Raw genomic sequence first — 13891 nt, 5'->3', positions numbered from 1 at the left:
ACACTTTCCTGTCCCCAAAGTGCAGAATGTATTTATGATGGACATTTTCTCTGAAGTTTCAAAGACTGGACACAAGACTTATGTTCATAGGGGTGCCTGGGTGGCTCAGTCGTTAAGTGTCTGCCTTCGGCTCAGGGCGTGATCCCGGCGTTCTGGGATCGAGCCCTGCATCGGGGCTCCTCTGCAGAGAGCCTGCTTCTTCCTCTCCCACTCCCCCTGCTTGTGTTGCCTCTCTCGCTGGCTATCTCTCTCTCTGTCAAATAAATAAAATCTTAAAAAAAAAAAGACTTAGGCTCATACATAAGAGCCCATCTCAACCAATAAATTGGTTGATGGGATTTATTGACTCAAATTCTAATTTCATTCTACTATTGACTCTAAACTATTTTTCTGTAGTAGTTGCTTTGATTCCTATAATTAGTCTTTTCAAGGGAATATTTTCATTTTATAGCAACAGATAAACTTAAGAAGTGTGAATACAGCTTGACCAGACAAGAGGCAAATCCATTAAGTAAGACTGTATTTGATCATAATGACAGAATAAGTTATAAATGCAGAAGAACATTAAAGCAGAAATACTCAGTATGCATAAATGGACGATGGGATCCCAAACTAAGCTGCACAGGTAAGCTCTTGTTTATAATATTTTCAAAAACTTATTCTATTTCTTCCTAACTTGTAAAAGTAGTATCTTTGCATCTTTTAAAAAATTTTACCTATGTATTACTACTAATTTTCAAGGTAATTTAGAAAGTAACTAAAGCACTATTTCTGAATATTAATCGCATCAGTGCATTGGTCTGCTATAAAACAAAACACCCAGAAACTTGGTGGCCTAGAGTTAACATCTGGTCAGGTATCTTTAAGAATTAGTGTTTTGTTTTCTTTGAGGCTGAAGAGAGCACAAAGCTGGCATCCCCCTGGTTTCCGTCCATGAGAAGCACATCCAGGACAAGGAAATAGGCCTTTTTCACAGCAAGACCGGGTGGTGTGTTTCAGTCTGCTGTCTGTGTAGTGCGCTGGAGGTGGTAGCTTGCCAAGAATTACCTCTCCCATTGTTACAGTCCTGTGGGACCCAGAAAGGCAAGCCCCTCTGGTCACTAGAGCCAGGAGATCAAGGAGCGTCCCCTATGTGGACTGAGCATGCTTGCCAGCTATAGCAAGGCAGCAGGAGAAGGCAGGGTTGGGACACGCCCGCTGGCTTTTATTGGGGCCACAGGAGAGCACTGGGCTGGAGTGCCCCCGCAGGTGTTATCAAGGTGGAGAGAAAGTGTAAAAAAGGCACCTGCCATCACCTCCATCATGGAAAGAGTCCCAACAGACCTCTGCCCCTCAGGTAGATGCTTTAAGATTAGCAAATGAATCTCCTTCTCATACATCTAAGTGTTTCTCAAACTGTTCCTTTCACAATGGCCCCCGGGGGCAGTGAGTCTGGGTGCCAGCTCTTTAAGGAAAGTTTCTCAGGGTGGCTCAGTTGGTTAAGGGTCTGCCTTTGGCTCAGGTCAAGATCCCAGGGTCCTCAGATTGAGCCCCACATCAGGCTTTCTGCTGAACAGGGAGTCTGCTTCTCCCTCTCTCTCTGCCTGCTGCTCCCCTTGCTTGTGCTCTCTCTCTCTCTTTCTCTCTGTCAAATAAATAAATAAAATCTTTTTTAAAAAAAAGTATCTCCGTTCTCTACAGCCCATTGGGTCTCCTGGATGTGAGACCCGTTGGTTTTCAAAGCCAGATGTTTTGGGGGCTCATCTTTCTTCTGCAGGTCCCAGAGTTTGGGGTGCTGATCTGGGACACAATCCTCTCTCTCCTCAAGGAGAAGCTCTGGATTTGGGAGATCCCACATGATTGTGTGTAACCCTACCAGGGGTGGGATTTTGTCCATCCTGGGTCTCTGACTCTCCTACCCATCTCCATGTGGCCCTTTTACTGTTTGCTGTGAAGGAGCTATTCAGCTAAGTTTTCAGGTCTTTTTCAGAGGAAAGTGTTCCATATGTACCTGTGTGTCTCTGGGAGGAGATGAGGTCAATTTCTTCCTATACATTTGTCCTCACACTCAATTTGTGCACATTGATTTTATATTCTGACACTATACTAAGTTGCACTATCCGTTTTAGGTACCGTTTTGTAGATCTGTTGCAATTTTCTGTAAACAATTGTATCTGTGAAAATACAAGGTTTTATTTTTGCTGGTCCATTTTTATTTTTATTTTTTTAATCTTATCACACTGACTAGGAACTCCGGTAAACTGTTGAAAGGAAGTGATGAGAACATACATCTTTGTCCTATTCCTGATCATTGGGGGAGGGTATTCAACATTTTACCACAAGTATAATGTCAATCTAAAACTCCATTTTTCCTTCTAAGTACTGCTGTAGCAGTCTCAAAATTTTTATATACATTTCATTTTCATTTAAATCTACATGAATGTTTTCTAATATTCCTTGTGATTTCTTCTTTAACCTGTCAATTATTTAGAATTTTGTTGCTTAATTTCCAAATATTTATTTTTTCCTAAATAGATTCTTTCTCTTCTATCAGATTTTTTTGTGGTATGATTGCTATACAAAGAACAGCAAAAAAAAAATACAGAATAACTTTTAAGACATAGAAATAAAATACAAATAATATAAACACAATAAAGAAGCTTTTTTTAAAAAGCATTAACAGATGACTTGCAGAATAGTAATTCTGCCTTTTTAGGGAAATTTAGTTGCTAGACCAACCTCTGGCAAAGTGTATCAGAGGAAGTATAAATTAAGATTATTAGGGCAAAAATGTTTAAACATCAGATACAGAGGAAACTCAATCCTTGTCAATGCACTGAAAAAAATATGCCAAGATATTTACAACAGATAAGAAATATTTTTTGATCAAATATAAAATACTTCTACACTTAGAAATCAAAAATATGAGACATAGAATATATGAGATAGAAGTAGAAAATATTAGTAAGGATGAATTAATTGTATTCAGTGAAATATTTCTTTGAATTGACTACAAAATCTTGGGTAACTGAAAGGACTTATAAGACTTCCCAGCATACACTCACGTAAGGCCTCTAATGAAATAAAAGCACGACAGGAGAAAGCATAATCAGGGAATCATAGAGAGGTCCAAAAGCCTCCAGGTATAGCCATCCAGAGTCTTCCTCAGTTGAACAGGACACGCTTTGTTTTCAGATTATGAGCTGTCACGATACATGTGAGGTATCTCAGTTCTCCGGTAGCTCAAACACAAGTTTATAGGGAAATCTTGCATCCCTTGCTGGTCATGCAATGGCAGCCGGGCTGTCTAATCTGTTCAACAGGGTCCATTTCATTAGCCTATCTCTTAGCAGTGTAGGCAAGCTAGTAAACAGTACCTCCACAGAGTTTTGAACTTTAAACAACACACTATAAATCATTAGTGACCATATCTAATTACCTCAGCCAAGAGTCTGTATCAAATAATTGATCATTAACTACATGTAATTCTTCCTCTGGCTAATTAGCTCCCATTCCACATCTTGTGAGGGTTTTAATCCAATCACAATGCATTTGATTATAGATATCTGTCAACAAGATTCTGACATCAGTATTTATTTAGTGCCTCTTACTGAGTGGACAATTCAGTTAGAACATCCTAATGGTTAGAAATAATTAAAAATAAATTTTACATAGATTATGCAAGATTTGTCACAGGAAGATACTACAAGTAAGACGGTGAGTATATAAACCACATGTGATATATTAAAGTGCTCTACTGAAGAGTATAACATGTTTAAACATAGAACATGTTATTATTTGATCAATGATATATTATTATTGAGTTTTCTGTTTAATTGTCTTTTTAATATGTTTAACTTATGATTTTTAATCAAGAAATCTAATTTTAATATTTTTAGAAGTTAGAGCACAGTCATGCCCCCCTCCACCTCAGATTCCCAATGCTCAAAACATGACGACGACGGTGAATTATCAGGATGGAGAAAAAGTATCTGTTGTCTGTCAAGACAATTACATAATTCAGGATGGAAAAGAAATTGTGTGCAAAGATGGAAGATGGCAGTCAATACCACGCTGTGCTGGTCAGTAGCACATAACTTGCTTTATAACATTCTTTCAAATGAGGTTAATAGTCACCTGTGCTTTGTGTAAAGGAACAAAATGAAGACCTTTCTCTGTATCTTTTTCACTTTACCCTGGAACAGTAAATTACAAACTAAGTATACAGATCAGTCAGCATTCTTTCACTTCTACTGTGAAATGAACAGACAAAAACTTTGGATTATTGTGCAAATACCAAGAAAATTTCTGTTTACGCCTATTTTACTCCTCATGATGAACAGGACAAGAATGAAGGGGCATAGTGAAGAAGTAGATAACAGCACAGATTTTATGGAAACACATATGCTTGCAAATTTCAAATGTTTTTCCGTTTTTCAGTAATTCAATTTGTTCAAGGTATCCTTATTTTAAAATCCCAAGTGGTATTTGGTTGCATTTTTCAATCTAAACATTATCTGTACTTGACCCTTTGATCTTCTTCCTTAATACAGAAAAACTCCGGTGTCTTCAACCACCTCATATAGAACATGGAACCATTAAATCATCTGAATTTTCAGAAGTAGAAGAAACATTGAAACCTAAGCTTTACCCACATGGCAGCAAATTAAGTTACACTTGTGAGGAAGGTTTCAGGATATCTGAAAATGATGAGATAACGTGCCAGATGGGAAAGTGGAGTTCTCTACCCTGGTGTGTAGGTGAGGACAGTATGCAAACTAAAATTCTGGTTTCAATTTTCAATACAATCCATTAAACATAATTGTCATCAAAGTCATGAGGAAGAATCCTTTAGGTTTCTAAATATCTACAATCATTTATATTTAAATATCTAAAATCATTTATATAATTATGTACTTTACCAAACAATTTTCACATAATCAAATCTATCCCATTTTTGTTAATTTTATTGATTCATTATAGAATCACTTTTAATTCTGGCAGTTGTTTAATTAAACTAGATGTGTAGTGCAATTGAACCTACCTATTTATATAGGTATGCCTCTTCATAATCCTACCTATTTATATAAGTTGTACTGTTTGCTTTTCCACCAGGTTTTTAAAATTTTTGTTTGTTTTTCCTATAATGTCCTTCCTGATTTCTTATAATATATGGTACTTATCTTAAGTGATTCTCAATGTTCTTCTTTTTATTATTTCTTATATTGGTTTAAGAAGCACTGATAGTCTTTTCATAACTATATTGACATTTTTATTTTTTAATTTTTATTATTTTTTATATTATATTTTTATTATATTAGTTTCAGGTGTACAATGTAGTGATTCATCACTTCCATACAACACCAGGTGCTCATCACAGCAAGTGCCCCCCTTAATCCCTTTCACCTATTTCACCCATTCTCCCACCCACCTCCCCTCTGGTAACCATCAGTCTGTTCTCTCTGTTAAGAGTCTATTTCTTGATTTGCCTCTCTCTCTCTTTTTTTGCTCATTTGCTTTGTTTCTTGAATTCCACATGAGTGAGATCATGTAGCATTTGTCTTCCTCTGATTTATTTGCCTTAGCATTATACTCTCTAGCTCCGTCGTCATTGCAACTGGCAAGATTTCATTCCTTTTTTATGGCTGAGAATTGACTTACTACCTTTTCTTCATCCATTCAATGGACATTTGGGCTGCTTCCATATCTTGGCTATGGTAAATAATGCTGCTATAAACATCAGGGTACATGTATCCCTTTGAATTAGTATTTTTGTATGCTTTCAGTAAATACCCAGTGGTGCAATTGCTGGTTCATTAAGTTGCTCTACTTTTAACTTTTTGAGGAACCTCCATACTGTTCTTGAGAGTGTCTGTGCCAGTTTGCATTCCCACCAACAGTGCAAGAGGGTTCCCCTTTCTCTGCATACTTACCAGCACCTGTTTGTTTCTTGTGGGTTTCTTTTTTTTTTTTCTTTTTTTTTTTTAGCCATTCTGACAAGTGTGAGGTGGTATCTCATTGATGTTTTAATTTGTATTTCCCTAATGATGAGTGATGGGTATCTTTTCATGTTTGTTGGCCATCTGTAGTCTTCTTTGGAAAAATATCTATTCATGTTTTCTGCCCATTTTTAACTGGATTATTCATTTTTCGGGTGCTGAGTTTTACAAGTTCTTTGTATATTTTGGATACTAACCCTTTATCAGATATGTCATTTGCAAATATCTTCTCCCATTCCATAGGCTACCTTTTAGTTTTGTTGATTGTTTCCTTCTCTGTGTAGAAGCTTTTTATTTTGACGTAGCCCCAATAATTTATTTATGCTTTTGTTTCCCTTGCCTCAGGAGACATATCTAGAAGGAAGCTGCTACACCCGATAATATATTGAGATTTTTAGTTTCAAGTTTTTGCTCAGGTTGCCAGCTGGACACACATCAGAGTGGTGGTTTTAGGAAGCATTTATGCACCTTCTCTGTGTTATGATTGTAGCTCCTGTGTTATCATTTCTTTTCAAATAATACTGCCAAATATGGCAACCAATACATAAAAGTAAATTCAGAGTTAATGAAACATGGAGTCATGCTTTCATTTTTTTTTTTTAGGGCTCCCTTGCGCACCACCAGAATATGTGGTTCCACATAGTATTCCACCTCGCAAATCAGGCACTTACCAGTATGGAGAAGAAATAGTATACGAATGTGCGGAAGGTTTTGGGATTAATGGATCTGCATCTATAAAATGTTTAGGAGGAAAATGGTCCCATCCACCAAAATGCATAAGTATAGTGTATTTAATTTTACTCTAAGGTTAATCAATATTCTTAATTTAGAGCATAAATGGTATAACTATGAAACTAGGCAGTAATTCTAGAATTTAACAAGGTATCTCTGGAAAGTTGTGGAGTCTGCTAGAGAATTAATAACCCTAGTAGTAATAAAGTGTGACAGCGGAAGCCAAATTATTTCACTTTCACGTTGCTTTGTGTGCACGTTGGACAACCTCTGATACATGTCCTCAGATGCCTCATCTCTGTTCCTGGATCACAGCTGGTCCCTGCTCAGCAATCTCATCATTACTCAATTTACTGTTAGTTTATCAGTTATCTCCCTATAAGTATATAGTTTTCTAAGATAGCTGACATAAATAAAAGTAACAGATTTTGACAGAAGCACAAAATACAAATACATACGTAATGTAGGTGGCTTGTATGGGAAAAAGAAATTGAACGGAAGAAGTGTGACATCAAGCAGTACATGTATCCCTATCTTTTCAGGTTTCCCACATAATCATCCCCATGTTTTACGTTCGACAAACACAGGACTTTTCAATATAATTAACCCAAAAGACTTCTAACACAGTTTTTCAACTTATAAGAAAAATTGAGTACAGTGCTCATTGGTTGATGGGTACCTGTTTCTACATTATAGTTATTGGTCATCATGTATTTTAAAAGATTTACCAAGCAAGTACGTATTCTTTTTCTTTCAGAAACGGACTGTGTTGGCTTACCTGACTTTGGTAATGCCATACCCATAGGCCTGATGAAGGAATCATATAGGTCAGAAGAAAAAGTGACTTATACATGTCCAAGATATTATGAATTGGATGGACCCAATTTTATACAGTGTATTAAGAGCCAATGGATAGGAAAGCCAATATGCAAAGGTACTTCGATAAAATTTTAGAATGTATTCATCAAAATGCCTTAAGTAATACAATACAGAATTCTCTCCAACATCATTTAAACAATGGACATAGATAATTTTGGGGGCCAGGTCAAAGAAGGTTTATGCTTTAACATAAAGGGATGAAATTGTGTACTCACTGGTTAATCTTAAAGCCCAGTGGTTCTCAAACTATGGTGTCTGGAATAGAAGCATCAGCGTCTTCTGGGAAATTGTTAGAAATGCAAATGCAAATTAACTGGCTCACTCAGACCTGTGGAGTCAAAAACTCTGGCGCTACTACCCTGAAAGTGTCTTAACAATTCCCAAGAGATTCGAGCTGTACTCCCGTTTAGGAACCATAGCTATAGCCTATTATACTTTACATTCACCTGAATCTCACTGGTGAATTGTACATTACTCCTTGAAATGTCCTTAAGCATTTGCAAAATATATATATGTGTGTGTGTATGTGTATATATATATATGTATGTATGTACATATATAGATATATATACACATATTAAAGAGTGTTTTTATAAATTATACATTTATTTTTCTGTTATTTTTCCACATCTCCTGTTTGGATCCTCAGTTAATCATCTTTCCTTCAACTATAGTCTGTTTCAAAGCATGTTAACTCTTCATTTATTCTCTAAGGAAGTGCCTACTGTGTTTATTTCTCTAAGGGCCTAAAATTACATTCACAAACAGGATGATTGCAAGCCAATTTCTGACATCAAATAATCTTTTTATTATAATTTTCTTGTGGTTTATAAATTCATTTTGAATTTATGTAATTTGTAGTGGTGATTTTACTAAAAAAGGGAAACATCCAGAAAAACCCTCATTTTCATAGAAGCGTAAATCTTATCAAAGATATTGCTTTATCTCCTTTCTTCAATCTTATATGTAAATTTCTTAAAATTGGCACTCCTTCATGACAGGTTAACTGTTGATTTTAAATCCCCCTTCGGTTGTATTTGGAATCCCGTTCCTTGATTTGCTACTCAAAATGATCATTACATTACAGATGCTACTTTTTTCTTTCTACTCAGATAGTTCCTGTGAGAAGCCACCCAAAGTGAAAAATGCTATCATACTAAGTGAGAAGCTTAGTTATCTACCTGGTCAGACTGCACGTTATGAATGCAACAAACCTTTTGACTTGTTTGGGGAAGTAGAAGTGACATGTTTAAATGGGACCTGGACGGAACCACCTAAGTGTGCAGGTAAAGTATCTTATTTCCCCTCAAGTTTTAGAGAATATATTAGGGACTAAATATGTCAATATAAATATATACTGGTATAGTTCTTATGGAATCTTTTTTTTATCTCAAATAAAATGATGGTGCTTAAAATCCAATTTTTTCTTCTTGTGGACTGCATAGTGATATTATATATTTACTTTGTGAAAGATTTGGCCAGATTAGGACAGTTGGAAACATGGAAAATTCTCTCTCTCTCATTTTTTTTTTTTTAGAGAGAGAGAGGGAGAGCATGAGTGTAAGCAGTGCGGGGAGGAGCAGAGGGGAGGGAGAGAGAGAATCTTTAGCAGACTCCATGCTGAGCATGGAGGCCAACGTGGGGCTTGATTTCAGGACCCTGAGAGCATGACCTGAGCAGAAATCAAGAGTCGGATGCTTAATCAACTGAGCCACCCAGAAAATTCTCTATCTTAAGTATTAAGACACTCAGTTATTTCCTGAGGAATAAATGTATTAAAGATATGTTGGGGGTGGGGGCTGGGTGGCTCAGCCAGTTGAGCATCAGTCTCTTGATTTCGGGTCAGGTCATGATCTCAGGGTCCTGTTTTGGGTTCCACACTCATAAGGAGTCTGCTTGTCCTTCCTCTGGTCCTCCCCCCACTCTATCTCTCTCAAATAAATAAATCTTTTTTAAAAAATGGTATGTTGAGGACATTTCACAGCCCTATGAAATTTCACTTTGAGACGCACAATGAGCAGCTGGGGCATATTCATGGAACGTAATATAATTTGGGCTTCTTCAGCATGTGGATTACATAAAGGGAAGTTACTAGCTGAGCTCAACCAGGGAATCAGTGTATATAGAAAAAAAGTCTGAGAACTTGGTCATAGGACACTCCAGTATTTAGTGTTTAAGAGAAGCCAAAAGAAGAGCTATTATAGCCACTTGTTTTTCAAATCAACTTTTGCCTGGCATAGGTATTTTCCAGTCTTTTACTTTCAGCCCATCTATGTCTTCATGTTGAAGTTAGTTTCTTTTAGTTGCCACATAGTCGGCTCTTGTTTATGTGTCCACTCTGTCATTTTCAGTCTTTTACTGAAGTATTTAAGCCATTTATACTTAAAGTAATTATTGATAGATTAGGGTCTGTGTCAGCCATTTGATTATTTGTCTTGCGTTGCTTTTTTTCCTCGTTTCTCACTCCAATTTTTTTTTTAATTTTGCCATTCCTGTGGATTTTTGGAACATTTCAAAATAATTTTATTTTTATATGTCTTTATTGTTTTGGAGTATATCTCTTTGTATAGCTTTATCCGTGCTTGCTCAAGGGACTAAAATGCACATGTATAGCTTGTCACTCCCTCCTCCCCACCCTGGTTTTGACATTTTACCACTTCAAGTGAAATGAGGAAACCTTACTTCCACGTAGGTCCAGTCACCCTCTCCACATTTTATTTTATTTTATTTTATTATTTTATTTTATTTTATTTATATACTGACAGTGAAAGGGGGGGAGTGGCAGATGGAGAGGGAAAAAAAAGATCTTAAGCAGACTCTATGCCAAGCTCAGAGCCTGACAGAGGGCTCAGATTCACAACCCTGAGATCATGACCTGAGCTAAAGTCAAGAGTGGACGCTTAACCAACTGACTGAGCCACCCAGGCACCCCTACCTTCCCCACATTTCAAACATAAATGTCTTAACTATTCCTTCTACATATATGGAGCACCATATCAAATGATACAATGTTGCACAAACATCAAACCTAACAAAGTCCTTAGGAAAAAGAGAGTCCATTATATTTACCCTTACTTTCCCAGTCCATTGTTTTTAATTCCTTCATGAAGTTTCAGTCCTCGTGCTGTTATCTTTTCCCTGATATTTGAAAAATTCCTTTAGCAATTCTTTAAAGACAGATCTGCTGGAGCTAAATGCTCTGCTTTCCTTTGTCTCAGAATATCTCTTTTCTCCCTAAAACCCTAAAGGATAGAATCACGGGATATAACCCTCAGGGCTGACAGTTCTTGTCTTCTAGCACTTGAAAAATGTCACTTCTTTCTGGCTTGATAGTCACAGATGAGAAGCCCACTGACATTTGATTCCTTTTTCCCTTATAGGTTTGCATAATTTCTATGTAGCTGCTTTTGAGACTTTTTTTCTTTTTCTTTAGTTTTCCTCAGTTTGATTGTGACATATCTTGGCATGAATTTCTTTGGGTTTGTCCTGTTTGGTTTTTTCAATATGAATGTTTATGCTTTCTGCCCAATTTGTGAAATTTTCAGTCAGTATTTTGGGAAGTTTTTTTGGTTTAGTTTTCAGTCTATTTTCAAAGTGAGTAGTTTATATTCTATATTCAAGTTTATTTATCCTTCTGTATTCTGTAATCCATGATTGAGCCCAGCCAGTGAGGTTTTTTTTTTATTCCATTCTTAGATTTTTCAGTTCTATAATTCCCACTGGATTTTTAAAAACCATCGTCAAATAATTCCAATATCTGTGTCATCTCAGTGTTGTGATCTGTTGATTATCTTTTCTCTTTTGAGAGTTTCCTGGTCTTTGGTATGAAGAGTGATATTCAATTGTATTCTAGACATTTCAGGTGTTGTGTTTTAAGACTCTGGATTTTACTGAAATCTCTTATTTATCAGACCTCCATTACAGTAGAGTGCAAGTCCAGGCTTCCCACTTGGCCTTCACTGACGCCGTGGAAACTGAAGAGGCATCTTGTTCCCTCACTGTGGATAGAGTCTAGGCTCCTCACTTGACCTCTGTTGATCACTGTTGGTCTCTGATCAGCATGGGGAGAGTGTTGGTCAAGGTTTCTTCAATGACGTCTTCCAGGAGTAATTCAAGTATTGTAAAAAAATATATACATATTTCTGTCTTGCTAGAATACTCCTTTCTTGAGCCTTTGGCTAAAGAGAGCAGGCAATTCTTGGGACTTTTTTTTCCCCCTGAGATTGATATCATTTCTGGGTTCCAATCTTCTTCAGTGCCCAGTCCAGTATGCGTAGAAAGCAACATGAAAATCCAAACAACTCACTGCAGTATAATTCCTTGAAAACCAAGACCTCTGATCAGATCGATGTCTTCTCTACATCTTTCACAATCTCATTTGTTGGTTTTTATAATATGTTCAGGATTTTTAGTGATATTGAGCAGAAGGAATAAGCAGAAAGGTTTCTACCTCATCATGTCCAGAACAGGAAGCCAGCAATTCCCTTTCCCATTATACAAATGTGTAATTCTTTGACTTTAAAGAAGTTGATGTTCCTTTTGTAATAAAAATGAAAATCAATAAATAATGATTAAAGATCCAATAGACACTGCAGTATGTTGTATGTAACAAGAAAGTTTCTTTGTTTCTATTAGCTATCCATCCATTCAGTATTTATTTGTCAGAGAGAGAGCACAAGTAGGGGGAGATGCAGGCAGAGGGAGAAGCAGGCTCCCTGCTGAGCAAGGAGGCTGAAGTGGGTCTCGATCCCAGCACCCTGGGATCACGACCCGAGCAGAAGGCAGATGCTTAACCGACTTAGCCACCCAGGCATCCCAAATAAAATCTTAAAAAAAAAAATAAAATGAAATAAAATTTCTTCAAAGAACCATTTCTCTCAGCAGGAATCACAGGTCTTGATATTGCAAATTGTGCTATATTTTTAGTCGCTTTACTTCAACCTGTTTTTCTTTGGTCTTTCAATAAATCAAATAAATATTTTTTTTAGATTCTAAAGGAAAATGTGGGCCTCCTCCACCTATTGACAATGGAGACATTACCTCATTCCCATTACAAGTATATGCTCCAGGATCAACAGTAGAGTACAAATGCCAGGCCTTCTACGCACTTGAGGGACAAAGGACCATAACATGCAGAGATGGACAGTGGTCATCACCACCAAAATGCTTAGGTAAATATTTCAATATTCTCATGGATCTTGGGAAAATCAGTATAATAGATGTTTTGCTGTTATTAATAGAATTTTCATGGATTAACAAACACTTGTTGAATGCTGACTATCAAATACTAATATGTGAAGAAATAAAGTTGGAAAAAAAACTCTTGTTCAAGCAAAAGATCCTTTAATGAAAGGACTCAATTTCTTCATATTAAAATTGACATTATGAATCTTTGATTATAACATTTAATTATCACACCTTAAGCATAGTCCCTCATTTTACATGACTAATCATTTAAAGTGATTTAAATCGAGATGATGGATTTTCAATGAATTGGTTTGGAAAAGATTTTGAAAACAAAGCCCTGGATTGATGTTGAAGATTCTACTTGAAAGTCTGAAATCCTGTTTTCAATGTTTTATGTTCTTTTTTTTTATATTCAGAGGCCTGTACAGTATCAGAAGACATCATGAGAAGACATAACATACGATTTCGATGGTCTAATGAGAAAAAACTTTATTCTAGATCAGAGGATATCATTGAATTTGTTTGTACGTATGGATATCGTAAAAAGACCCCACAGCATACATTCCGAGTCACCTGTCGGGAAGGGAAACTGACCTATCCTGTTTGTGGATAAAACAATGGTAAAGATACAGTCCTAAAATTAAAATACGTACATTTACTCAGAACTTTTCATTATCAATTCAATTCTCAGTTTATTTTGTCAAGTATTGTGTAACTCATTTGTATTCATAAATCAGAATTTGTATTAAATATCATGTGGATGATGTAATTATAATCAGAGAGATGAATAAATCACTTCTTAAAAGCATCTCATTAAAACGTGGCAAACCAAAATGCTTTGTGTCCTACTTATAAAATACCTACGGCAAGAAATTAGATTCAATCCCTACAGTGCCTACTTGTATCCATCTTTCCCTCTGACTTTCTCAAAGCTCCTTCTGTAACTTCTGGGGCTGCCTGAGACTCTCCATTTCAGAGGAAATGGGAGAAATGCTTTTCTCCATCTTTAAGATAATTTTACTTCAAAAACACATAAAAACCTAACTCTGTCATACCTATGTTAGTAATAAGATGTAAGTAGTTATTATTTACTTTTGCTTATCTACTAAATGATG

General features: G+C 36.3%; 1 protein-coding gene across 5 annotated transcripts in view; it reads left to right on the top strand.

The window, feature by feature from the left end:
• Positions 1 to 13610, top strand: part of CFH (complement factor H) — a 135018-nt gene extending 121408 nt beyond the window's left edge. For all 5 annotated transcript variants that reach the window (XM_057315417.1, XM_057315416.1, XM_048225454.2 and 2 more), the window contains 8 exons: positions 452 to 625; positions 3879 to 4061; positions 4533 to 4739; positions 6582 to 6758; positions 7468 to 7644; positions 8702 to 8875; positions 12578 to 12760; positions 13193 to 13610. In XM_057315417.1, coding sequence (XP_057171400.1) covers positions 452 to 625; positions 3879 to 4061; positions 4533 to 4739; positions 6582 to 6758; positions 7468 to 7644; positions 8702 to 8875; positions 12578 to 12760; positions 13193 to 13389 — 1472 coding nt within the window. In that variant the 3' untranslated portion in view covers positions 13390 to 13610. The remainder of the gene's footprint in view (positions 1 to 451; positions 626 to 3878; positions 4062 to 4532; positions 4740 to 6581; positions 6759 to 7467; positions 7645 to 8701; positions 8876 to 12577; positions 12761 to 13192) is intronic.
• The last annotated feature ends 281 nt before the right edge of the window (positions 13611 to 13891 follow it).

This window comes from Ursus arctos, unplaced genomic scaffold (assembly GCF_023065955.2).
Source record: "Ursus arctos isolate Adak ecotype North America unplaced genomic scaffold, UrsArc2.0 scaffold_2, whole genome shotgun sequence".
In the NCBI taxonomy this organism is placed as follows: domain Eukaryota; kingdom Metazoa; phylum Chordata; class Mammalia; order Carnivora; family Ursidae; genus Ursus; species Ursus arctos.
The sequence above is the reverse complement of the archived record's forward strand: the minus strand, read 5'-3'. Positions and strand labels throughout refer to the sequence as shown.